Source organism: Pelobates fuscus, chromosome 5, assembly GCF_036172605.1.
Source record: "Pelobates fuscus isolate aPelFus1 chromosome 5, aPelFus1.pri, whole genome shotgun sequence".
NCBI classification, from domain to species: Eukaryota; Metazoa; Chordata; class Amphibia; order Anura; family Pelobatidae; genus Pelobates; species Pelobates fuscus.
Genome location: NC_086321.1, coordinates 153,614,559 through 153,640,814, shown reverse-complemented (window position 1 = coordinate 153,640,814; position 26,256 = coordinate 153,614,559). Strand labels below are relative to the sequence as shown.

The 26,256-nt window shown below is 40.0% G+C and overlaps 2 protein-coding genes across 3 annotated transcripts in view; both read left to right on the top strand.

The window, feature by feature from the left end:
• The window catches only part of BCR (BCR activator of RhoGEF and GTPase), a 43,670-nt gene extending 39,599 nt beyond the window's left edge, over window positions 1–4,071 (top strand). Inside the window, exons 21-23 of the mRNA XM_063454527.1 lie at window positions 649–754; window positions 992–1,154; window positions 1,337–4,071. Of these exons, the coding sequence (XP_063310597.1) occupies window positions 649–754; window positions 992–1,154; window positions 1,337–1,426 (359 nt within the window). The 3' untranslated portion in view covers window positions 1,427–4,071. The remainder of the gene's footprint in view (window positions 1–648; window positions 755–991; window positions 1,155–1,336) is intronic.
• A 10,871-nt stretch (window positions 4,072–14,942) lies between these two features.
• Window positions 14,943–26,256, top strand: part of SPECC1L (sperm antigen with calponin homology and coiled-coil domains 1 like) — a 56,531-nt gene continuing 45,217 nt past the window's right edge. For both annotated transcript variants that reach the window (XM_063454525.1, XM_063454526.1), the window contains exon 1: window positions 14,943–15,061. The gene's annotated coding sequence lies outside the window, so the exon portion shown is untranslated. The remainder of the gene's footprint in view (window positions 15,062–26,256) is intronic.

Sequence of the window (26,256 nt, the reverse complement as noted above, 5' to 3'; positions counted from 1 at the left end):
TACAATCTCTGTGTATATATACAATCTACACTATATATATATATATATATATATTTGTTTATTCTATGTGTGTATATATATATATATATAATCTACACTATACATACAATATACATACAACTCTGTATATATACAATCTACACTATGTGTATATATATATATTTGATTATTCTCTGTGTGTATATATACAATCTACACTATGTATATATATATTTGTTCTATGTGTGTGTATACATACAATCTACACTATGTGTGTGTGTGTGTATATATATATATATATATATATATATTTGTTTATTCTATGTGTGTATATATACAATCTACACTACATATTCTTTGCTTTCTGTGTCCCCTGCCCACACTCTTGACAAAAAGGAATACCAAAAAGTACAATCTCAGGGGATCTCATGATACGCCATTTATATCTAGGTGCCTTTAATTATGTTATTATTTATTACTGTATTATATGTTTGTAATTGCACTTAATCTTTGTTGTATCACTTTTAAACTTTTGACTCCAAATGCATAATTTTGTAATATGGGCAAAACTGAGTTTAATAACATTTAAATTGGAAAAGTAAATATGCCATGCCATACCATTTGCCTGTTGGTTTGTATAGTGACACAGGATCTTTTTTCCTCCTGCAGCTCTGTCTGACCCGGTAGCCAAGGAGAGCTGTATGTTGAACTTGCTGCTGTCTCTGCCAGAGCCCAATCTGCTCACCTTTATCTTTTTACTTGACCACCTCAAGAGGTAACCTATTTTCCTTTAAGGGACAATATGTTGTGCAAATTACTCTAGTTTTCCACCACCACCAAATATGTACCTTGACTAACCCATCTTTTTTCAAACTGTTCCATGAACATATCATTTATCTATACCACCTTTGGTAGATATAAAACAAGTCACTCGATTTTCCTAACATTTGGAATGTATAGCCTTTTGCATGAGGATTGTAGTGGTTCTAACAGGGATATTCCCATCTTTTAGGGTGGCAGAGAAGGAGAGTCAGAACAAGATGTCATTGCACAACTTGGCAACAGTATTTGGTCCCACTTTGCTCCGGCCTTCTGAGAAGGACAGTAAGATCCCAACCAATCCCACTCAGCCAATCAGCATGGCTGACAGCTGGAGTTTGGAAGTGATGTCACAGGTGAGCAACACGTCTTTTTTCTTTTCTTGCACAGACAAAAAAGCAATTTCTTTGATACTTACAGGACCTCCCTAAAGTCAATAAGTGGATGATAACGTTTTACTACATGGTTAGGGGGTTATTACCACGGATGTTTGTGTTGATAAATAATATTCCTTTATTTTCTATTTTTTGTCTTCCAGGTGCAAGTACTCTTGTACTTTCTTCAGTTAGACACTATCCCCACTCCAGACAGCAAGCGTCAGAGCATTCTCTTCTCCACTGAGGTGTAACCATCAACATCCTCTCTGGGGGTTATTCTGCTCAACTCCATGAATTCTGCCTCAGTTGGTGGAATGTGACACATGGAGCACCTATACCTTGCATTTTCAGGGTGATATAGTCTTAAAAAGGGCTCTTTGGTGTGTCTGGCCCAGTACTAGATCATGACTGAAGGGGAGTGCTTTTTAATTTATTTATTTATTAGCTAGTAATTAATTTGTATAGCAGCTGCAGGTCCGTGGACGTCTCTTTTTTGGGATCCGGACCCTAGGTAACTGCAGTAAAATGTTCACATGTCAGTATCTTGTCAGGGACCAAAACATTATATATTAATGCAGGTAGCTTTGTGAGGGTATGTATAGCTACTTGTACTTCCCATGCTGGAACTTTCTAGAGGTCACTATGTTTAAAGTCTCAGGATAGACATTTTTAATATTTATCTAACTGAGCTTAACATTCCAAGATTTGCAATTCTCATGCAAGTTTATTTAAACCACACAGTCTATGTATCGCGAGTAGATGTGGTAGGTGCAGAATGGCTGACTCTACACTATTACAGCGCACAGTCTGGCTTTTTTTTTGCACAGTGTTAAAGAAAAAAGTTAAAGACAAAAAAAAAAAAAAAAAAATGAAGGGAGGTATTTTTATGAGGGAACAAAACTAGAATACTTTTTCTTGTTAGCTCCCATATATAGCAATGCAAATAAATAAAAACTGCACAATCTATTTTAGTCATTAATGTATGACAGTCAAACTGAAGTACCCTGCTAATCTATCATTGTTGGACACACCATATGAGCAGAGTGAATTCATAGTGTACTGGTTTCCCACCGTCCTTTGCCATGTTCCCCTATGACAGAAGACAATTCACAACTAAAATGCCTAATTTAAACTCATTCGCACACATAGCCTGTTCTGTTATAAAGAAAAGAAAAAGGAAAAAGATTTTAGCCATTGCATTTCTTCACTTAGCCACTAGATGTCAGGTGGGTGGCTGACTTTAGTTGGCCATCATACTAGTGCGGAGAATTTTCAAGAGCAGTTGTAGTGACAACGGCTCTCAATCTGATTTTATTGTAAGGAGCCATTTAAAAAGAAAAAAAGAAATAATCTATTCAGTGGTCACTTACCTGCTTTGAAAAATTATCTTGCCTGTTGCAGGTGTCCTTAATCAATTTCAAATATAAAATCTCACTATCAGACAGGGAAGCGATGCATTTGTCTGATCAACTATGATAATAAAGGCAAAGGGAGAAAAGAGTTAGAAAACTAAATGATACGTAAAATTAACTTAAAAAAAAAAGGTGCTGTAATATGTGGTGTAAACCGATCTAATCTAAGTGATCTCCTTAATATATATATTACTGTACCAGAAATATAATCATTTACTTAATATCACGTAAGATAGCAGTTCACTGTAGCCTTGTATTGTTCCATGTCTGGATATATAAGATAGGATTGCAGCTGCATTCATAAAAATGAATCGTGGCAGGGAAGCCTACACCTAGATTTTTTTTTAGAGGGAAAGGTTTTTTTTATTTTTTTTTATTTTATTGGACTAGTTGATTGACCTAGCTGCACTGAAAATGGAATTCTAGCCAATTGGCTTACCATGCGATCGTTTAAGGTATTTATGTAATAGTTTGTAGAATTTGTTGTCTGTGGTATTGGCATGATGTTTAAAAAGGGTTATATGTTTCAAAGGATGTAGCCCTTTCTATTACAGAACTTATCAGATTCAAGTTTTATAATGGAAAAAAATGTAGGCATTATTTACTAAATTTTAAATACAAGTTATTGCATTCATTCAGTTTACCAAAAAATAATCCTCTTATGCCTTCTGTTCCAACTGACCCTCTCCTGTTGGACCATCACTCTTACTAGCTATCCCTGCATATGCAGAGATATTTGCACTCTGTCATTAAAATGGTATAGTCTCACTGATGCCATAGATTTTGTGACTCCACAACAGTGGTGGAGAGCTTCTGACCATAATTACAACCCACCCTCTCAAACACTGCAAGGAGATCTAAAGCCATAACAATTAGTTATTGACTTTTTATAAAGATTTTAATTCCTGGAGAGACTTGTGACTTGGGCCACGCCAGACTCTGCACATGGAGCTGGTCTCTGTGTTCAGGTGCAATACATATTGGGGGGGAAAAAGGGATACCGTATATGGCCAGAAACATGGACTTCCTCTTCCCATCATGCTCATCTGATAGGACAAGTTCTGTATTTTATCTGTGGAATTGTTAAGGGGTCATTGAAATCCACAATGTGCCATGATGCAGTTATGCTGCTGAGCATACAAGTTGCAGTATGCCGTAAACCATGCAATGCTATTTGGAACCTAAATCATCATGTACAAGTGATCTTATCACACAGCCTTGAAAATTGGACTATTGAAGACATCTGTTTTTTATGTAGAACGTGCACAATTGTAACATTCTCTGTTCTTCTACTAGTGTCTTCAACTCTTGGCAGTTCTTATTATTGCCCGACTGTTGGTAACGTCCTTGGTGCCAGTATGTAATACAAATATTCATAGAATACTGAGGGTTAAATGAAAGGTTTGAAAGTATATTTAAAGTCTGTTGAATATGTTTTGATCAGGTAAACTTACCAGAGAATAAATACTACAAAAAAAAACAAACCATATGCCTTTCCAAAGTAAACCAGCAGCTGGGAGTAGTTGATAACTTTCTGGTACGTGCATTGCCAAGGTTGGGACACTGGAGATCAAATAATCGTGGCTTGCATGAACGGATTCTGGGAGCTGCTTAGCATGTAATTCCTGTTCTGATAACACTGGCTGATACAATCTTCATTGACTTCAATGGCTGCAGCAGGAACAACAAAACGATTCCCAGAAACACTGCTTTTTGTTTCTACCTTTTTTTAAAATGGACAAATAATATTTAAAAGGGAATTATTATGTATTTGTTAAAATATTCAAAAGCCTTTTTAGCCTCTGTTTGTACACAAGCTGTTCAATAAAATACCTAATGTAATATGCTGATGGAGACATTTTATTTCTGTTATCTACACTCTCAAACTGGATAGACTTTGTTATATGTTAAGCCCAATATCACTAGTTATGTTTTAATAACAATAATGGTTAGGTATTCACATTTATTTGTATTGTAGGATTCTGTGCACTACTGAGCCATCTGCATTTTCAATTAGCAAGAACCATCATGCTAATTGACAATGATTGTTAGTGTGCTATCATTTTTTAAAGTTGTCTGTATTATGATACATGCTAAACAGATAGGAGGTGAGGATCAATAAAGGCATTGATCTATACAGTTGTTGATGATAACGCTGTCTCCGTGCAGGACTCAAAATTTATAATCTCCCACTAGCCATTGACACGTGAACGTTCAGCCCTGGTGGGCAAAAATTCACACCTGGTGAGTCTGCCTGTGGCAAGTAACATTTAGACTACTTGCTAGTAGTGTGAAATTTGAGATTTTGAGCACTGACCAAACACTGCATGTATCACCACTCTGTATCATAATATAGTGGTATAATAATTTAAAACAGACATATAATGAAGACAAAATATTTCACATTTTCAATATATAGGAATATGGGTAATGTATAACCAGTAAAGGTGTTAACACTCAGCAATTTGATAGATAAGTGTAGGGGGGGGGGGGGGGGGGGAAGTAATTTGTAAATCATAAAGCTCTTGTATTCATGTAACATACCATATTAATGGTATGAAATGTGAATAGTAAGTTAAATCTAAAATGCCAAACTATAATGTGTGCAAGCAGGCCAAGATAAACCTTTTTACAAAATTCTGATCTGCGAAAGTTTGGAGTGTATGCCATTCAAAAACACAGGTAAACAAATTATGGGGGAATGCAAGTCCAAATCCAACTGTATTTGCTTTTCTCTTTTTGTTTTTTTTTATATTTGTGACTACAAAGCCTGTTCAAAAATGCAAGGTCACAGGTTCAAATCCTGGCAGGGTCAACTCAGCCTTTCCTCCTTCTGAGGTCGATAAAATTTGAGTACCATCAAAATGGGTAATTATTATTATTTTATTATTTATATAGCGCAATCAGATTTCGTAGCGCTGTACAATGGGTGATCAGACATGTAATTATAACTAGACAACTGGACGTACAGGAACATAGAGGTGGAGGGCCCTGCTCAATGAGCTTACACTCTAGAGATAACATTCAGCTGCCAATTTGGAAAGCGCTTTGAGTCCCACTGGGAGAAAGGCACTATATAAATACTAGTTATTATTATTATTTTATCCCTTTCTTTTTTTTCACATCAAAAATTGTTATTAATTATTACGTGTTTGCCCTTAAACTTCGTTGTCAGCATAATCCAATACCAAATCATCATTTGTTGTTCAAACCTTTTCTTTTCTTTTTCGTTAATTTAATTTCAGTTTGAATTATTAATTAGGACATACAAATTTAAAGTACGGAAACAAAAATAAAAAGAAGAAAAAAAAAAACCATGACAAAATCAAGTTGTGGCTATAGGGGGCAGCCGCTGGAACGGGTGCAACAAAGGAATAATATATATTAATAATAGTAATTTTATAGCTAGGGACTAATAAAGATACCTAGAATTATTAAGCTGTTAATATTTTAATCCATCTTTCCCAGTCCAATTATATTGATGGAACAACAAAGGGGATCGTCTAGTAATAGCTTGTTCCATCTTACATTGAATAATAATTTGTGAATGAATCTTGGGCCAGCTGTCCACCAAAGGAGACTTTCTATTCCTGGCTGTTGATAATTTGACAGCCATTAATATATGGAGGGCAACCGGTCCGAGACTTCTATCGATGGCCTTCATATCCATATGTAACAAAGTGTGACATATTCATCCTCACCTTGCGGTATTTGCACTCAGCGGCCTTGCGTCTGTGTACATGATTCCTGCAACATGTTGATGAACGCCGGCCACTGCGGATCCACGCCAAATTATAACCCCATGTCCGCTCAAGTTGATAACGACGTCGGCGTCTCGGGTCACAGGCCGATTTCGGCCTGTGAGATTTGTAAAGGGCTTATTTAAACGCAGTTTTTCTTTTACTCATTGCCCTGTAGTGACACAAAGCCATATTCAGAGTCAAGCTTCTTTTTTTAACCCCTTAAGGACCAAACTTCTGGAATAAAAGGGAATCATGACATGTCACACATGTCATGTGTCCTTAAGGGGTTAATAAAGCAGACAAATACGGACTTGTTACTTCCCAAAGATATTGGATTATCGGGCAATCCCACCATATATGTTAAAATCTGCTATTTGTTCTGGGCATCTCCAACATGCCAAGCAAGCTGTGGGATATATTTTTGCAATTTTCTGAGGGGTTCTATACCACCTGTTTAATATCTTATAATGGGTTTCATGCATATTCAGACAAGTTTTATACAAAGTTGCAAAAAAACTGTTCCATTCTTCCATACTAATATTTATATTCAGATCATGGTTCCATTTTGTGATTGCCAGGGGAGCTGGCTTTACCTGTATTCTATAAATTAGTTTTTGACATTTATTGACTAGATCGGTATAGTCTGCTTTTTCAAGCAAGTTATTCAAAGTTTTAACTGTGGGCTCAAGAAAGTTGAATTTTAAATACCTTAGAAAAGAGATTAATCTTATGTAATTGAGCCATTCCCTGGATGGTAAGCTATATTCGTCTTGGAGTTGGTCGAAAGATTTAAAAATATTTCCTCTTATTAGGTTAGAGATCTTTTTTATACCTTTATAAATCCAAATTTCTAGGTTTACCATTAAATTTGTTAATATTTTTAATTGTAAAGCTGGTATTATTTTTTATTTTATACCAATTTTTTTTCTTAAGAAACCAAGTTGGGAAAATTTGTTGGATTATCAGTGAATTTGAGGTTTTAATATAATGTGTATCTTCTTTATCTATTAACCATAGAAAGGACTTATAATCTTTATTACCTATGGTCATGTTCTGTTCGCTGGTATACCAGTTTTCATTCTTAGAGTCTTTCTTATTTACAATTAAAATATGTGCCAATAAATTAGCTTGAGCAATATCCTGAATAATTGGAATGCTTAGGCCTCCTTAGTCTTTTTTCCTTGACATTGTTTCATGGTTTAGTCTAGGTTTTTTACCTGACCATATTATTTTATCCCTTTCGCTTATAAAGTTAGCTATTTCCTTTGTTTACATTGCTGCTGTATACTTCACTGTGCATGCTTGCACATGTTAAAGTTTACATTTTAGATTTCACTGAGACTGTAGTCTTAATGAGCCATGGCCATCTTAAAGGGATGTACAAGAAGGAGGGGGAGGGTTAGTGATAAAATGGAGTCTGTAGAGAGAAGTTCTGGTTCCACAATGGAAATAGATACCTTGACTTGTGGTTGCATAAAAAAACGAGCTGTGTTGGACTTTTGTTTTCACATCTATTGTGCCTAAAATGTTAAATGTAATAGTGAATTCCCAGAAATTCCTGATTTTGTAAATAACCCTTATATAACTGAAATTGGGTAGAACTAAGAAGGAAATTGCAAATTTTAGATGAAAAATTATCAGTGGGAAATGAGCTGATCTGGAATTCCAATACAGCTGCTAGGCCTAATATTTACAATTCTGTGGTCGATTTTCCACAGTAGTAGATTTACTAAATAGACCCAAGGTATAACGACTGCCCTTACTTATAGATTATCGTTTCCAAGTCCTCTTTCAAATAAAGATGATTTAAAAAAACAAAAAAAAACACCATAGTGTTGGGAATACAAACCTGTATTCGTAACACTATAGTGTCCATCAGCTCTCCCCTCACCACCATGGCATTCAAGGGTTTAAAAATCCTTTAAAAACATGCCTGAAAGAGCAGGGAGAGCTTCTAGTGGCTCTCTGTTAGACACTAAAAGCAGTCTTAACCCTGCAATATAAACATTACTGTTTCTATAAAACTGCAATTATTATTATTATTATTATTGGCATTTATATAGCACCAGGTTATTCTGCAGCGCTTTACAATAAGAGGGAAATTTACCAAATGAGACAATGACAAAATGTAACAGGAACAATAGGTAGTTGAGGACCCTGCTCAAACGAGCATACAGTCTAGAGGAGGTGGGGTATAAAAACACAGTAGGACAGGGAATAGGAACACTGCAATGTTTTCACTTGCAGGTAGACTAGGGTAGATTGGGACAGTGCACCCAGACCACTTCAATGAGATGAAGTGGTCTGAGTGCCTTTAATGCTTTGTTTTTGCATGGTGAAATAATTCAATTACAAAACAAATGTTGTAAAAGAATCTCTCAAAAAGAAACAAAACCATAAAGTGAGGCTTTGTGTGCACTACACCTAAAACATTACACACCAGATCAGTAATGAATAAAAATGAAGTGTGCAAGCTTGTGGTTACCCCCCTAACCTCCCATCTTCCAATTCATTATCCTAGCTATCTTGTCCATCTCTTACTCTTTGCTATTCTTTTTCTCCTCTCTATGCCTCTTCTATATACATCCCACCTTCTGGTTCTACTTGTTTCGCTGGAGGGGACTACTTAAGGTTCTATGACTTTTGTATTTATGGCACAGGTTAGCAGGTGGAAGGGCAAGATTTGGGATATAGTCGAATCATATTGCTTAAAAGAAATTGTGACTTAAAATTTAGGTGATCTACCCCACCACCTAAAACTTGTAAGTGTGAGTGCAGCGCTTTAAAAGTTAAAAGACTTATCCCTTATAGATAAGATTATATTCCATGTACATGTAAAAAATAGGATAAACACAATATAGTGAAGTATTGTTAATATGTATATAGTTGGTTAATATTAAATATATATCCAACTCTCATGCAGTAGAGCCTTTTATTGGTATAGGCTCTAAACTGTGTAGCTTCCGTGTCTTTAAGTAGGTGGCAACATTAAAGAATCACTATAGTGTCAGGAAAACAAAGCGGTTTTCCTGACACTAAAGTGCCCTGAGGGTGCCCCCACCCTTAGGGTCCCCCTCATGTGGTGCTGAAGGGGATAAAACCCCTTCAGCCACTTACCTTAATCAAGCGCCGTGCTCCCTTAGCGCTGGTGACCTCTCCTCCCCATCCGACGTCAGCTCCCCTGTCCGACATCACTAGAGCCGAATGCGCATTTCTGAATGCTTTCCTATAGACGCTATGCACGATGGAGGCAAAATTCGCCTCCAGCGTCACAGATGTGCCTCTAGTGGCTGTCCGGAATGTAAACATAGCAGTTTCTCTGAAACTGTTGTTTACATGTGAAGGGTTAAAACCTGAGGGACCTGGCACCCAGACCACTTCATTAAGCTGGAACTTCTTTGGAACCAGGAAAACCAGGATGCTTCAAAGGATGGACAGTAAGGTGACTTTAAATGGGTTTATTACCAATATAAAACAAAACAAAATAAAAACAGTATATTCATGGGGTGAAAACAATTAAAAAGTCTATTCCTTATCCTTGTCCTCTCCAAGACTCGTTTCGCCAACAGGGCTTTAAAGTCACCTTACTGTTATGATGTGCATGTGTGTACTTAAAGGGACACTCCAGGCACCCAGACCACTTCTGCTCATTGGAGTGGTCTGGGTGCCAACTCCCACTACCCTTAACCCTGCAAGTGTAATTATTGCAGTTTTTCATAAACTGCAATATTTACATTGCAGGGTTAACTCCACCTCTAGTGGCTGTCTATTAGACAGCCACTAGAGGTCACTTCCTTGTTTCTAGCACAGGTTTCCTGTGCTAGAGCGTCGCTGGACGTCCTCACGCTGTGTGAGGACCTCCAGCGTCGCTTAAAACCCCATAGGAAAGCGGGGGGCGGAGCTTACCAGCCGAACGAGTAAGTCGCACATGGCGGGAGCTCCCGCATCTGAGGCCCTGATTCTGGGCATTGCGCCCGACCACCGCAACGTGCCCACGGCGGACAGCCACCTTCACACCCAGGAGGTCAAGCGGAGTCTGGAGATACCCGGTTCGGGACTCCCCGCCTCAGAATCGGCCGCTTCACAACCCGCGGCCTGCACGGGTGGGAGCCGTGGAGAGACGGCCGCTCTCCCGGTTCTCAGGCTAAAGAGGGGACACTCACGCACCGCTTCCCCCCCCCCTATGGACCGGTGGGGGATATCCCGGTCTGCACCAGCACGAGAAACGCCAAACGGAGACATCAAAGCAGATGCTCCCCCAAGCAGTATGGAAGCTGTAGAGCCCAAGATGGCGGACAAGCCAAATACCACTACACGTGGCCTGCTGCAACCACAACGCAGCACTGACAGACACGCAACGAAGAAGATAAGGGAGACGAAACATGGCACAAGGGACACCCTAGTCACCCCACCCAGACACCCCCAGGAGTTCTTTGACCAAATCTGCTCCAGCTTTTGGCCACAACTTCGCTACAAGGTCCGGGCCTTCAAACAGGCAGCTCGAGCGGTGGCAGCATGGATCAGACCAGCTACCCGGCGGCACCTGTGTGAATATCCGCAACGAGCCCCCAGGGCGGCCTCTGGTAAGGGACAAAGACAGAAGGCGAAGCAGCAAGCAGCGATGGCTCACAACTCAGACGCCAACACTCACTTTTTCAAGCGTCCACGACCAGCAAAGAAAGCCTGCGGACGAGCAACAACCCAGCCCCAACAATATCCCGAAGCAAGCAGACAAGCTAAGGGGCCAGCTCAAGAGACCGCTCTCAGCCGGCAAAGTACAACCCCAACACAAGTGGTGCCCCCCATGTGGCAAGCCTCGGACCGCTTTCAAACCCACGCCATCAGCCTGCCGCCCACGGGCGTAGGGTAAAAGGGGACATTTGGGGACATTTGCCTCTAGATGGCATGATAGTATGACACTGAGCAAAACCAATAGGCTACCTAGCTCTCTTAGAACTTTCCACGCTATTTGTGTCTCTCCCAGATAGGCGTTTATTTTTTACCTACGTGCATTGGCTTATATCGGCATTTTAGACCGCAAGTTGAATATGTTGAAACATGTCTCTGCTAATATGCCTTCTCTTCTCTTCTCATCCTCTCACCTTCTCAGCCCTGTATTGATATACACTAAATTGCGCTCAGGCTGCTTATAGACGAAATCACTTTTGGCATTGTATACCTTTAAATACCTGATTCAGTTACGCTAGTTACCATACTATTTCGATATATGTCATTAAGTCTATCTGTATGTACTCCTGCACGTGCAATCCTCCATGACACATCAGACTTAAGCGTAGCAAAGCATACATTAACATACAATCTACTGATAAGCGAAGATATGCAACAGCAACGTTCACCCTAAGCTACTGTTACCGAGCGATGATGTAACTTACTATAACTAATGCGAATAACATATGTGTACCAAGCCTGCCTTAACATAAAAATTGTGCTTGTTCCATTTAAATGCTATATAACAGTTGACAAATCTGTATGCTCAATATGATGTAATATGCTGTTGTGGCATTGCTGACAACCGGTTGTTATTCATGCACAACAAAAATAAAGAATTTAAAAAAAAAAAAAAAAAAAAAAAAAAACCCCATAGGAAAGCATTGAAATGATTTTTCAATGCTTTCCTATGGGGAGACGTAATGCGCATGCGCGGCATTTCCGCGCATGCGCATTAGGTCTCCTCGGCCGGTGAGCGAGATTAGTCTCGCCCACCGGCCGACGTAATCACTAGGAGGAGCGTCGCGGAGGCAGCGGCGAGGGACATCGCTGCTGTCCCAGGTAAGTGACTGAAGGGGTTTTCACCCCTTCAGTAACCGGGGATTGGTGGGTGGGAGGGAGAGGGTCCCTCCAGTGCCAGAAAAACGAATCGTTTTTCTGGCACTGGAGTTTCCCTTTAAAAAATATTTCTATAAAAATTGATATGTTAAAAAAAATGAAGTGTGCACCCTCACACCAACACATCATATATGCACAGAAATAAAACAAATGTAATGCTTAATCCTCAAATTAATTTAAACACTGGTTTTAAATCTTTATTCTGTAGGATATACCAAATGACACATAGTGTTGTATACCGTTTGAACAGTAATCAAAATATATTCTTGTTGTCTAACAACTTACAATATTCTGAGCCATCATATTGGTTCATTGGTTGATGCTTGTTACTCAAACTTTATATTAAAACTTCCTCTCCCTTCCCAGTAAACAATGTATAAATATTTGGTAATATGGTTAAAGCACCACAGATGGCACGCAGACTACTCAATGAGCTTTAACCCTAAAATTTTAAACATGACACCCGCTGTAGGCGCTTCCACTGTGGGAACAATCTTTGTTCTCGCAGATAACCCGTTTTTCGTCCACAATGCTACTCTATGAAGAGTATTGGATTGGACTTTTAGAAGCGTCGGACTGACATCATGGTAGGCAGTTTGAGTGGCTGCAGGACTCGATCTTGGCTAAAATTTTAAGACCAGTGTTTAAAGTGATTTGAGGATTGAAGGGACACTGTAGGCACCCAGACCACTTCAGCTCATTGAAGTGGTCTGGGTGAAAACTCCCATCACCCTTAACCCTAAAGTGGTAATTATTGCAGTTTTTATAACCTGCAATAATTACCTGCTAGGGTTAACTCCTCCTTCCGGGCTTGAAGGCGACTTGTGGTCGCCTTTTGAAGCTGGACGTCCTCACGCAATGCATGAGGGCTTCCAGCGTCACTGGAATCCCAATAGGAAATTATTGAATAATGCTTTCCTATGGGAAAACCCTAATGAGAGCGTGGCCATTGGCAGGCTTGTGCATTACGTCTCCCCCGCCGACATCCACGTGGGCGGAGCTGAGCCACTGCCGAGGGACATCAGCACTGGACCCTGGTAAGTAACCCCTTCTGCAACATCGGGGTGGGCCTTAGACAAAAGGGGAAGCTATAGAGCCAGGAAAACAAAGGGGAAGCTATAGAGCCAGGAAAATGAATTTAAAGGAACATTGTAGTGTTAGGAATACAAATGTATCCCAGTAAGGAGTAAACAAATAGTTAACTTGCCTTTTCTCCCACTGCTCTCTCTGCAGCTGGCCCCTTCTCCTTGGCTGATATCATCGGTATCTGATCTCAGCCAATCCGATGCCTTCCAAAAGGAAAGCATTGGGGGTTAGCGCGCATGTGCAGCAAAACGCCACTCTACGTCAATCATATGGTCTCGATTAATCTGATTTATTTTGTCGGAAATGCCTCTAGTATCTGTCAGAGTGGCAGCCTCTAAAGGCATTTAAACCCAGCAATGTAAACAGTGCCATTTTTGCAGACAGCAATCTTTTACAATGCAGGGTTATAATGAGAGGGACATGGCACCCAGGCCATTTCATTGAGATTTTTCTTCCTATGGTGAAATACTTGTCAATACACCCTGGGGTTTATTTACCCAGTGAGAGTGTAATGTAGCTGAAGTTAATAGATTATTCAGGGTCACTCTATTATTAACCATCACAAGACTATGCATGGCATGAGGGATTAAACGGACTATCTCTGGGACCCTCATGTGAGCACTAGGGGAGACCTAAAAAGTTAGTAGGGTATTATAGTGTGTTAGAAATGCTGCTATAGTGTTTCCTTAATAACTCTGCAGAAATTGTTATTCATCATACCGAGAACCATGGAGAGTTGGCCAGGGAACTGCAAATTGTTGACTCTGGGGATTATTCACTAAACTCAGAATATTAGTGAAGTGAGAAATCCAGAATAAAATAGCCAAGCAGTGACTATGGAAGGTAAACAATCTCTCCAATTCTACAATTTTAGCGTGCATTTAAATTCTCTAGTAGTTTGTAGGTTAGTTAAGAATACTTTCTCACCAACCCACACAAGTCTTCTTACAATACTAAACAGCCATCCATCATGAATGCTAGCCACAGAATTCATGAATGAGGGCACATTTGCCAAATACGATTAATCGACTCTATGTCGAACAAAATTAAAGGATCGCTATAGTGTCAGGAAAACAAACTCGTTTTCCTAACACTATATACTCCTTAGGACCCCCCCCCCCCCTCCCTTGGCGCTGAAGGGGTTAAAACCCCTTTAGCTACTTACCTTAATCCAGCGCCGAGCTCCCTCGGCGCTGGTGACCTCTCCTTCCCCGCCGATGTCAGCTCCCGAGAGGAGTGGAATGCGCATGCGCGGCAAGAGCCGCATGCGCATTCAAACAGTCCATAGGAAAGCATTTCTCAACGCTTTCCTATAGACGTTCTGCACGCTGGATGCGATTTTCGCATCCAGCGTCGCAGAAGCGCCTCTAGCGGCTGTCAGCAAGGCAGCCACTAGAGGCTGGATTAACCCTGCTATGTAAACATAGCAGTTTCTATGAAACTGCTATGTTTCCATCTGAAGGGTGAAAACCTGGGGGACCTGGCACCCAGACCACTTCTTTGAGCTGAAGTGGTCTGGGTGACTATAGTGTCCCCTTTAAGCTATTTTCAATAGATATGAAAATACATATATCTCTCTCTGACGACAGGGGGGCTCTGGCCCCATCACTTCGCTAGGGAATCCCAGTTACTAACTGCGCATGCGCCGCAGGGCGGAGCTTCTGCTCGGTGGTCGGACTGACGCGCATGCGCATTATAATTCTCCGCCGCTGTGCCCTGCTCTAGTCCGTGATCTGCTAGACCGGAACCGGAAGCAGCCCACTGGGCTCATCACCGACAGGAGCGGGGGAGATTCACGGTGAGAACAAGGGATCGGTGATGACGTGTTCTGTGTAGTTTGGTTGTGCGTTCATGACGTGTGATACAGAGTGTAATATATAGTACAGGCACGTTATATGTGTGAATATAGATAGATATAAAGGCTGTGTATATTCACAGTGTGTGTGTTTATAACTTTTACTATCAGCTAAATACGTGTAGAAATATTTAGTATGTTTGTTTTTCTTCAAATGTTTGTAGTAAATTGTAAAATGCATTGTGTGTGTGTGTGTGGAGCTGTGTGTAATGCAATTTGCATCTAACTGATAGTATTACATTATGTAAGTGATGGGTTGAATGGGATGGTTGCATAAATTATGGCACATATTTACATTTCTGATGTCAGTCACTAATGAACATTATACAGTACATATGTCAGTGCCTGTCAGGGGGACCTTTAATTGCATTTAGTTGTCTTTAATAATGCATACAATTGGTCTGGTGATCACATACAAGTTTAAATAGGAAAAAAATATGCTGTTATTAACTAAATAACGAATTCACAATTCAAAGGAGTTTGTTCACTAAATAGCTAATATCATTGAATTTAAGATCTACTTCAAAAGTTCGGGCTAAATAGCCAAGCTGTAATGATAATGTAGTTGGATAAATTAGAATTTTTGGCAATTCAGCTTTCAACACACCACATTTTGAAATTTTCTGAAGTAAATGTAAAATTTGAAGGCATAAGTAGACGAACTGCCAGAATAGCACAAAAAATAAAATAAAATCGAGTGCGTTTACAGTTCATCTTCTTTGCCTATAATTTAAAATTCACTTTGGATTCTAGATATTTATTGAATAGCATTGTGACTATAGCAACACTGATGTGTCCAGCTGTGCCTCGTTGATTTTAAGGCATCCCTGCTATGTGCTGTTTTTCCACATTTCCTCAAATGATGAGATCTTGTTAGCCATTAAAGGATATAATTATGGCGATCTAGCTAAGTGAGCATGGTTTTGGTTCTAGTTATCTGATGTTTTCTCAGGGATCTGAATTCAGTCCTGTAGACCGTAATGTATTAAAATATTTTAAACTTTACATTGTGCAAGTCAATCTAAAAAGTGGAGACATTAATGTGCAGTGAGTCAGAAAGGTGGCAGCAATATACAAGTTAGTTCAGGGGTCTACATGTGTTAACCATGTTTAGGAGTGCTTTGGGCCATCCCGGAGTAAATTGTGGAACCTTTTAATGACAGCTTGACAGTTTACCTTAGTTCTGCCAGGTGGCCATCACTCCTGCTGCCAGCCGTGCTTAGCTCAGTTGGCACCAGGGGAGGCAAGACCCCGTTAAGAACTGGTCTTAGCTTGATTACTTACCCCTTGTGCACACAAGTGGGCTGTAGTGTTGATGATGTTTCAAATGTTCCTTTAAAAAAAAAAAAAAAAAAAATTGCAGTTATAGGAAAGATCAGCTGCTTTATCATGCTGCTCTATCACCGTCATGTGTCATAACTTTGAAAGTTCTTGTACTTGTTCTAACAAAAATCCCTAAGAGCATCATAATCTAGACATAATTTAAATATAAAAGTATTGAAAAGTTGCAGTTGTATATAAATATGTAAAATCTTCATTAAATACTCACATTGACCATCTTAGGAATTTCACTGAAATTCCAACCCAGTCAAAACGTATACTTATGCAAAGTACTACTACTTTGTCTACTACCTTTTGTCAAGCTTGTCACTTCCCCCATCTGTCACCAGTTACTCGTGTAGGGAAAAAAACGTTTGTTCTACAGTAGGTGTTAAGGGATGCTCCATAAACCTCAATGCTGTACCCATGCAAATACACATAAGTACAGCGCTGAAGTCAGCTCCTGGCAGCTGATGTGTCATGAGCTAAAGAGGACCGAGCGGAAGAGGATGGTAGCACCTGCGATGGACAGGTTCAGGTAAGTATAACATAATTTTCCCCTGCCCCCCATGGCCTCTAAACTCTCAGCATGGATGTCACTGTTAGGGGTCTTTGCTAATTATGCATAGACCCCAGACGGTGACAGAGCCGCTTTTTAGATGAACTGCCTGTTATTTTACCTGGCAGTTCATGTTTTAGAGTCCCGTACTGCATGGACAATGGTGTCATTTATACAATCATTCGCCTTTATGAACAAGTAATAATGCATGGATCACCTCTGTGTAGTGCGGTGACCCTAATCTCGGGTAAGCTGGGCCTGCTCTGCCTTAGATTGTTGGGAGTTACATTCCTAAGTAGTACCTGCTGCAATTTTAATGATAGTTCAAATAGCTGCTGCTGGAACAGAGAGGAGGTCTCTATTTATTTATTTTTGCCCCTCTATATTTTACTGCCAGGTAATGAACACTGCCATCTTTTATTGATGGAATATTATCTACTGGTGATCCCCTATCCAGATACAGGAGGTGAGTTAATTTGTTGCAAACTGATGAACCCTCTTGCTGTTTGCTGGAAATATAAATAAGTGCCATATTTTACATGGTTGTATCTAGTTTGAAACTCTCTTCTTATCATCATAGAGAACTATTTGGAGACCTTTTTCAGCTGAGATTCCGGTTGTGCTTTTATTTATCCTCTTGCTTGGTAAAGACCATGAGTATTGTAGTCTGACTGGCTAACTAATGTCGACTACCTCAATCCCAAGAGAATCATCAGATATAGCTGTCACATGAGCTAACTTGGCTTGCCCTATGAGAAGTGTCCACCCTGGTCAGGGTCATTGCTCTGGGGGTCTATAAAGAGTCATAGACCAGCAGCTTCCTACTATTTGCATTCCAGATTGGAGCCAGGACTTGTTAGAGCTCAACTCCAGACAGTTAAGTAGCAGAGAGGGGGGAGCCAAAGACCGTTTGTATTCCAAAATATCTGTCCTGCCTGTTTATCCTGCTACAAACAAAAGGTTAGCTGCAAGCTCTGTATCTATTTTCTTCTGAAAGTATTTTTCTCTTTCATCTGTTTTTACTGCACAAGTTTACCTACTGGCTAAGCATGACTGATCCAACCGCAGAATAATGTGGGTCACATGGAACATTAACTGCTGTCTCATTGCAGCCAGAGAACAACACACAGAGAGACTGACTGCACTAGTCCTGTCATACATGAAAATTGAGAAGTTGATATATCTTCTTTTGTGAATTAAACTTTAAATGTATTTAAGTTGTCAAGAAAGAGAGCCAAGTATTTGCTGCACATAACCACATCTTCCTGGTATGTTGGAGCGTTGGAACACTGCGAGCTGTGAGTTATATAAGATTGCTTAGATGTTACTACCTGCAGTGTATAGAAGGGTAGGAATGCTATCCCAGACTCGTTCATTTGAGTTACTCTAAACTGGTTTCAGTGGCCATGGCCTTGTTCTGTTTGTATTGTTCCAGATCTTAGTGCTTGTGACCTACCTTCTGTTGTCTGTACGAATATTTCTTTCTTAAAGTGAACCTTACCTAAAACTCCCATATTCATTGAATACACCATACATCACAAATATACATGGTGTATTTAATGTAAAATACAAAGAATTATTCACATTTCCTCCGATCCATCGCTGCTTCGCGGGTGTTGCTGTTCTTGTTACAACCACCTCCTGGCCGTCCTCTGCTCCACCTGCGCTCTTCTTGAAGTAGTCTTTGATTTGCTTTGCTTGAGACTCATCCCCAAACAGGGCAAATCCTGTCTGTGACGTCAGCACGCTGGCTTTGGAATGGAGTGATGTTACGCCACTCCGTCACTACACTCCAAGCATGTGCTGTGGTTGGTATGAGTGAAGAGCAGACTTCCTGTGGGGGGTTCTTTTCTGCTCTCCCTTTTTTAGTCAATGCTTCGGCACGCCGAGGTAATGACTTACAGCTGGGAGAAAACACTATTTTCTAAATAGGCTTTTATCGTAATCCTATAAGTCTGCTAGAAAACTGTATAGATAAAATATTATGCTCAATCTTACACGCTAAACTCGTATTGAGCATGCCTAGCGCACTTTAAGACCTCTTGCCTCTTGGGATGTGATCTAGAGGCTTCTCCAAGAGGAATGTTCTACTAGAATAGTACTTGTACAGGATGCAGACAAGAATAGCAATTGAATGCATCAAATAATGGTTTACAGACACTGCAAAGTAAAGATATGATTACCTGTAGTATAGCAAGCTTTGTGGTGTTTACTGATGCTCTAATTGTTTGTCTTACCTGATCGTAAATGTATTAACTTTAAGACTTTGATATTCAGACATAAATAATGTTTTGATCTATTTTTCTGAATCTCCGTTCATTTGTTGTGGGTTCTTATGTTGTTGGATTTCCTTAGTTTCTTTTAGGTATTTTACTGCCTGTTTTTTGCTCTATTTGAAGTTGTTCTTTAAGATTGGCTTTCCCCTCACTCTCTGATCTCAATACAGAGTTCTTTGCACGTTCAATGAGCAGAATCCAATGTAGACAATGGGATTGATTTAGCACCTATTTTTGTGCTGGGAAAGTGCTAAGCGCCTCCTACCTATGGTGTTTATAACAATTAACCCAATGCGGCACCTCAATTGTTTGAGCGAGGGCATTGCATTTCAGTAGCTTGTCTATTCGAGTAGTACAACTCTGCTGCAGGTGTAGCCAGTTGATAAGTCTACAGATATTAAAATACAATTCCCACCTATCATCTAATAGTTGACCAAGTGTGATGGAATTGCAACATATTAGTGACCAGATATCTAGGATTCACCGAAACCTGTCTAACAAGCATCTGCAAATAGACCAGGAATCAACATCAGTTATTCAATACATGTGATCTTCAAAGGTGAAAAGAAAGCTCACAATAGTATAACTTGCAATGCATTCATGTCTAAGCACAGGCATTCACTGTAAAAATAGAAACACCTAAAGGAGCAGCCATTCCTAGAATTTTATATAATGGGTGTAAAAAAAAAAGCAAATACAGATTTTACTTTATTTTCTGTCATTCCCATGGGTCTAAGCATTAGTAAGACTTTCCATACAGAGCGCTTCTCCACCCCTTCCTGACAAGGGATAGTAAAAAAAAAACCTGGGAACGTTTCACCCATCTATTTAACCTCCTTCTCTCTATGTTCCCAAGATTGTCACTTTTCATCCATTTGTGCTCCTGCTGTTCACAACTTGGCAAAACTTTCTCTTTTAGGTAAAATAGTTTCATCCATAAGGCAAATGTTTATTGTGGACAGCAAGTTAAACTATAAACTGAGATGGACCAAATGTTCCAGTGAGGTGGACATTTAACCCATTGCAGTTCATTTGCTGAACCTATGATATTAGAAAGGAGTGAGTATACCTTCCACACCATGGTGTCAGACAGAACTTAAGCTTTTCCAGTAAAACATTATTAAAATATAAATATGGACACGCACTAAGTACCTTAATAACTTTCATGTATATTAAATTTAGGGGTAAAATGATCTGCTTGTCAAAGACCCATTTGTGGGTCAAAATGTTGCTGTGTACTTTCTGTTCGAATAAATTTGTTGGAGTGCCTGGACCTCCTATTTCTGGTATCTACAGTTGGTGGGGTTGTGCTGGCCCATGGTCAAGTTTTAGCACCCTTGGCTTTTCTGCATTGAATGTGGTTCCTATGAACATATTGGCTGTACCAATATGGAGGCTCATACTTATCAAATCAACCATTTATCATTGATAGTTGTAATAAGTCATTTTCAGCATGGCATGCCCCTTTAAACTTGAATCAAAAAGTAAAGTGCCATTCCAGTGTGCTGCTCTAACTTTCTTCTGTGAGCCCAGAGATTCTTTTAAAAATGCTTGTTCTCCTGGATCGTTTGTTTTTGCTTTTGGTAAAGTCCACTCTGGAGGTCAAAATGTTAAGCTAAATAAATGCAAACGTTTTTTTCTACTTAAGACAAGGAGTGCTGTTTTAACCTTCTTTGATTTGTATATTCTGGATATTTAATTCAGATATTCAACACCCCATAATTTATTTATGTTGCATTCCAGAAAATACACTGTACAGTGAGGTAAAGCTAAATAATACTGTCCTGCAGGGATAAGGGTGGGAGGAAGTGAGTGGGAATTAACAAGCAGACCACCACGAGCAGTCTACATACTACTAGTGTCCTTAATATACTTCCACTTTATTATTCTTCATTCATGCATAACCCAACACCCTGCTGGTTTCCTGTACTGATTTTCTATATTGCTTAGACAGTAGTAGAAACATTACACGGGCTAGGTAGCCTCACAAAGCTGCAACTTTCCTATAATTTGTGTTGCCAGGTAGATGTTGCAGCTATATTTCTTCCAATCTGCAGAAGTCCTACAGCAGTGATGGTGAACATTTTTGAGCCTGAGTGCCCAAACCGCAATACAAACCAATTTGTTTTCCCTTCAAAGTGTCAACATGGCAATCTCTCTCACACACACACACACACTGCTCTTCCATCCCCGCCCAGCCACGCTACTCACAGTGACTGGCAGGAGGGAGCACTGTGTGCTTCCCTCCTACCGGTCACTCAAATCTGCCCCTCCTCCTGGCGACCTATGGCTGCAGCTGCGTGCCCACAGAGAGGGCTCGGCGTGCCAGCTGTGGCACACGTGCCATAGGTTCACCATCGTTGTCCTACAGCATCACCCAATGTGCACACAGAGCTCACTGCTGTGTAACCCAGAATCCCTTACAGTACACTTCTATGTGAAATTGAATGGAATTTTTTTCATATTTTTAAGGGATCAACCAATAATATGGCACAAACTTTCAGGCCGATAACATACTGATATTCTGTACATTTACCGTTTTGAGAGAAAACCTAATTAATTTATTTTACCTATTTTTTTTTTAAATTTTTAAAAAATGTTATACAGTTTTTTTTATTAAGTGGTAAATGCACAGTAAATACGTGCCAGTCAGATTTTTTTTATGTTTTAAAGAATATTTACATTTGGATGTAGTAAGAGTATTTGATTAGCAAATGCAGTGTGTGTGTGTGTGTTTATGTAGTGTTTGTGTGTAAATATGTGCAGTAGGAACTTTCCTCCCCCATTTCCCTTAATGCTCCTCCCCCTTATATTTTAGTGGGCCCCCACCCCAGTGTTCATTTTCCCTTCCCTGTACTTTAGTGCCCTCCCTTAATGTTCCACTCTCTCATCCCCTAGTGTTCTTTCCCCTCACGTGACAAAATAAACCAAAACAATGCAGGTGTTAAAAATGAATGGAAAAGCCTTTAAGATTATGACGTTCTTCATATATTAAAACATGCACATAAGTAGGGTTGAAAAATGAGAAATATAATAGCTCTACAAATGGGAGATAACATCACAATGAATAGGTACAGTAAATATAATTCCAGAGATCTGTGGAGGAGACTAAAAATAGCGTCAAATAATGGTCACCCCGCAATATATAAATTGCACTCACAAGAATTTGGATAATTTCAAGCCCATCATTTATGTATCATTCTTCGTGATTAATCTGTTTCCAATAGAAGATGGTTCCTTGGAGCTTGTAATAAAGCAAAAAAACAAAAACAGAAAAATGTGCAGGTTGTATATAAAAAAAATGATTTATTAAGATTGCACTTACAGACTCAAAGTAATAACAGGCATATCTCCAAAATATTCGGGTCTAGATGATATAGATGAAACGGATATCCAGCCGTGTGTGTTAAATAAAAATACAAAGTCCCAGAACAGAATAAAACAAGTAAAACAGGAACACAGCTAGGGGAACTTTTGGGTTCCTGTTTGACTTATTTTATTCTGTTCTGGGACTTTGTATTTTTATTTTACACACACGGCTGGGTATCCATTCCATCTAGATCTGAATATTTCGGAGATATGCCTGCTTTTACTTTGTCTGTAAGTGCAATCTTAATTGTTTTTTTTTAATTTTTTATATACAATCTGCATTTTTTTTCTTTATTACAAGTTCCAAGGAAGCATCTTCTATTGGAAACAGATTCATCACGAAGAATTACGGTGTATACTCGAGTATAAGTTAACCCGAATATAACCCGAGACCCCTAATTTTACCCAAAAAAACTGGAAAACGTATTGACTCGAGTAGAAGACTAGGGTGGGAAATGCAGCAGCTACTGGTAAATTTCTAAATAAAATTATATCCCCCAAAAATTATATTAATTGAATATTTATTTACAGTGTGTGTGTGTGTATATAATGAATTCGGTGTGTGTGTGTGTGTGTGATGCAGAGCCTTGGTGGGGGGTGGGCATTTTTATTTTATTTTAATATTACTATTTAAAAATAAAATAAATTATTATTTTTTAAATATTTTATTTAAATTTTTTTTTTTTTTTTCGTCCCCCCTCCCTGCTTGTTAGCTGGCCAGGGAGGGGGGCTCTCATTCCCTGGTGGTCCAGTGGCATGGGATGTGTAGGAGGGGACTGGCAGGAAGCTGTTACTTACCTTTACAGCAGCTCCTGTCAGCTCCATTCTCTCTCGTCCGGTCAGCTCCCTTCTCCTCCAGTGTAAGTCTTGCGGCCGCGCGGAGCAACGCTCTGACCCCGCGACTCTCGTGAGACTTACACTGGAGGAAAAGGTAGCTGACCTGACCAGAGGAGAGAGAATGGAGCTGACAGGAGCTGCTGTAAAGGGAAGTAACAGCTTCCTGCCAGCCCCCAACAGGACCGCCGGGCTTGTAATGAGCCCGGCGGTCCTTGTCTGTATTATGGCAATGTAAGTTGCCATAATACAGACATTGACTCGAGTATAAGTCGAGTGGGGGGTTTTTCAGCACAAAATATGTGCTGAAAAACTCGACTTATACTTGAGTATATACGGTATACATATATGATGGGCTTGAAATGATCCAAATTCTTGTGAGTGCAATTTATATATTGCGGGGTGACCTATATGTTTTTTTTTTTTTTCCAAAACCATTTTTATTGTGAATGCATGATAAAAGAATATGGCACGAGTGACGTTATCATTTTCCAACCATCAAGACTGCTTTTAAGCTGTTATTCGGTCAGTTACATTTACTATTTTGTTGTTTTCTCAACATAAACAAAACCAAATAAGAGTTACAAAACCAAATAGGTCATTGTTGATAAGAGGTTGAGCTTTGACAGTTACCTAGATGTGGTTGTCCAACATGTTCAGCCACTGTCAATTCTCCCAAGATACCACGTGCGTGGATCAGTTGTTGCTCTGTGCAATGAAACATACAATAGTTTGCATTTTAAAAGACAAGAGAAGGTACACCAAAGAAGGTCTGCGGTTCAAGTGCTCTGTTATCAAAGCATGAATTGAAAGACCAAACTAAATTAAACAGAACATAGTAAACTAATTGCAGGTTTGCCCTAACCTCCTGCCCTCCAACACAGTGGTAAGTCAGTGTTCGAGAATAAATTGAGATAAGCCCATCAAGGAATTACTGCCAGGGGATCTCGACCTGCCACCACCTCGTCCGAGAACCGTGCCGTGTATGCCAAAGTGGTTTTCACCTTGGTCTTGAAAGATTCGTCTAGGGTGAGTACATATAATCTCCAGGTCAAGAGAATTTTTTTTGTGAGAGGTTCTTTGTTAGTTAGTGTGTCCAACCAATCCATTTTAAGTACGAACGCAAGCTTGGTTAGAAATAACTCCAAGGTGGGTGTGCGGCTGGTTCCAGACCTGCAGGATGGTTTTGCGTTCCACCGCTGCTACGTTAAGGAGGAATCGTTTGTTAGGCAATGGGGGTCCTGGTAAGGGTCCCAAAAGCAAAAAATCAGGGGTAAGTGGTAAGACAGGCATGCCCCCGCTATCTTAAGTAACCGTTTAGCTCGGTCTAGAAAGATTGGATTAGAGCGGACTCCCACATACAGTGATACAGGTCAGCCTTGGTGTGTGTACATTTGAAACATGTCAGTCTCCCTTCTGTCCATGAGATGAAGTTGGTGAGGGGAGTAATAAGCATAGTGTAGAGTTTTAAGGAACATGTCCCTATTGGACACCATTGGAAGTGTCTGGCTGTGGGTAAAGTGTGCAGTGAGCATGTCTCCCAGGCTTATGTTCGGAAAATGTCTGTTTGTAAGGTGCTACAGTCCAGGATAAATCGCAGTATCTTATAGAGTTTGGAAATGGAATAGGAATTTGAGTCAGAAGAGCAGAATATTGTGTCTAGATGGTTCTCCCAGTCAACAGGCGTGAAGTTGAGTAACTGTGTTATAGTAGTGTCGTATTTGAAAGTAAGCGAACCATGGAAGTGGAAGGCCTGTGTAACGCTCCCATAGCTTAGCAAGGGACAGAAACCTCTGGCCGACATGATCTACAAAAGGCCGGAGGGTGGTGATCCCACTCTCTGCCCACACCGTGAAAGGGTGAGGAACACCTGAAGAAAAGTCTGGGTTATGAGTTAAAGGTAGGTGAATGGTGCGTATTGGGTCAGCACCTACTTTGGAGCGAGACTGTTTCCAGGCCCTGATAGGGGTAGCCAGGAGGGGATTAAATAGGATAGTTGGGGAGTAGGTGGTGCGGCCTGTGAAGGAGAGCCACGAGTGGGTTCGGTGATGCCAAATAGGACTCCAAGGACAAGTTAGAAAATCTGTTTTGAGATTGAATCCAGTCTAGCGCATGTCTAAGCTGTGCTGCCAAACTGTATTCTCCGGCATTAGGCAGGTTTAGACCACCATCACCCCTGTGTTGGTATAATTTAGGGCTTATTAAGGCTTAGGTGGGCCCTACGCCCCTGCCAGCGAAATTGTCTAAGATGTTTGTTTAACAAACACTTGTCACTTTTCGAGAGGAGTATTGGGAGCATCTGGAGGGGATATAATAGTTTAGGAAAACCGACCAATTTGTATAGATTGAGCCTTCCAATATAAGATAAAGGCAACTTGTGCCAATGTTCAAACTCTGCAAAGATGGGCGTTAAGATTGGCGAAATATATATATATATATATATATATATATATATATATATATATATATATATATATATATATATATATATATATATATATATATATAAAAGGAAGAGATCTCTATGGACCCCAATGCCAGGCTATTTTGGCCCTCGATTGCCACCGGAAAGGAAGCCCTTTTGAGGGAGTGGCGGCGGAGGGCGCCGACTCAAGTGAAGGGCACTTGATTTGACCCAATTGACCCTGAGGCCTGTCATGTCGCTGAATGTCTCTAGCAAGTCATCAAGGGGTGGCAGAGAGTGCCGTGGGTCAGTTATAAAGAGTAACAGATCATCAGCAAATGCTGTGACTTTCAGTGTAACATCACCCATCGGTATG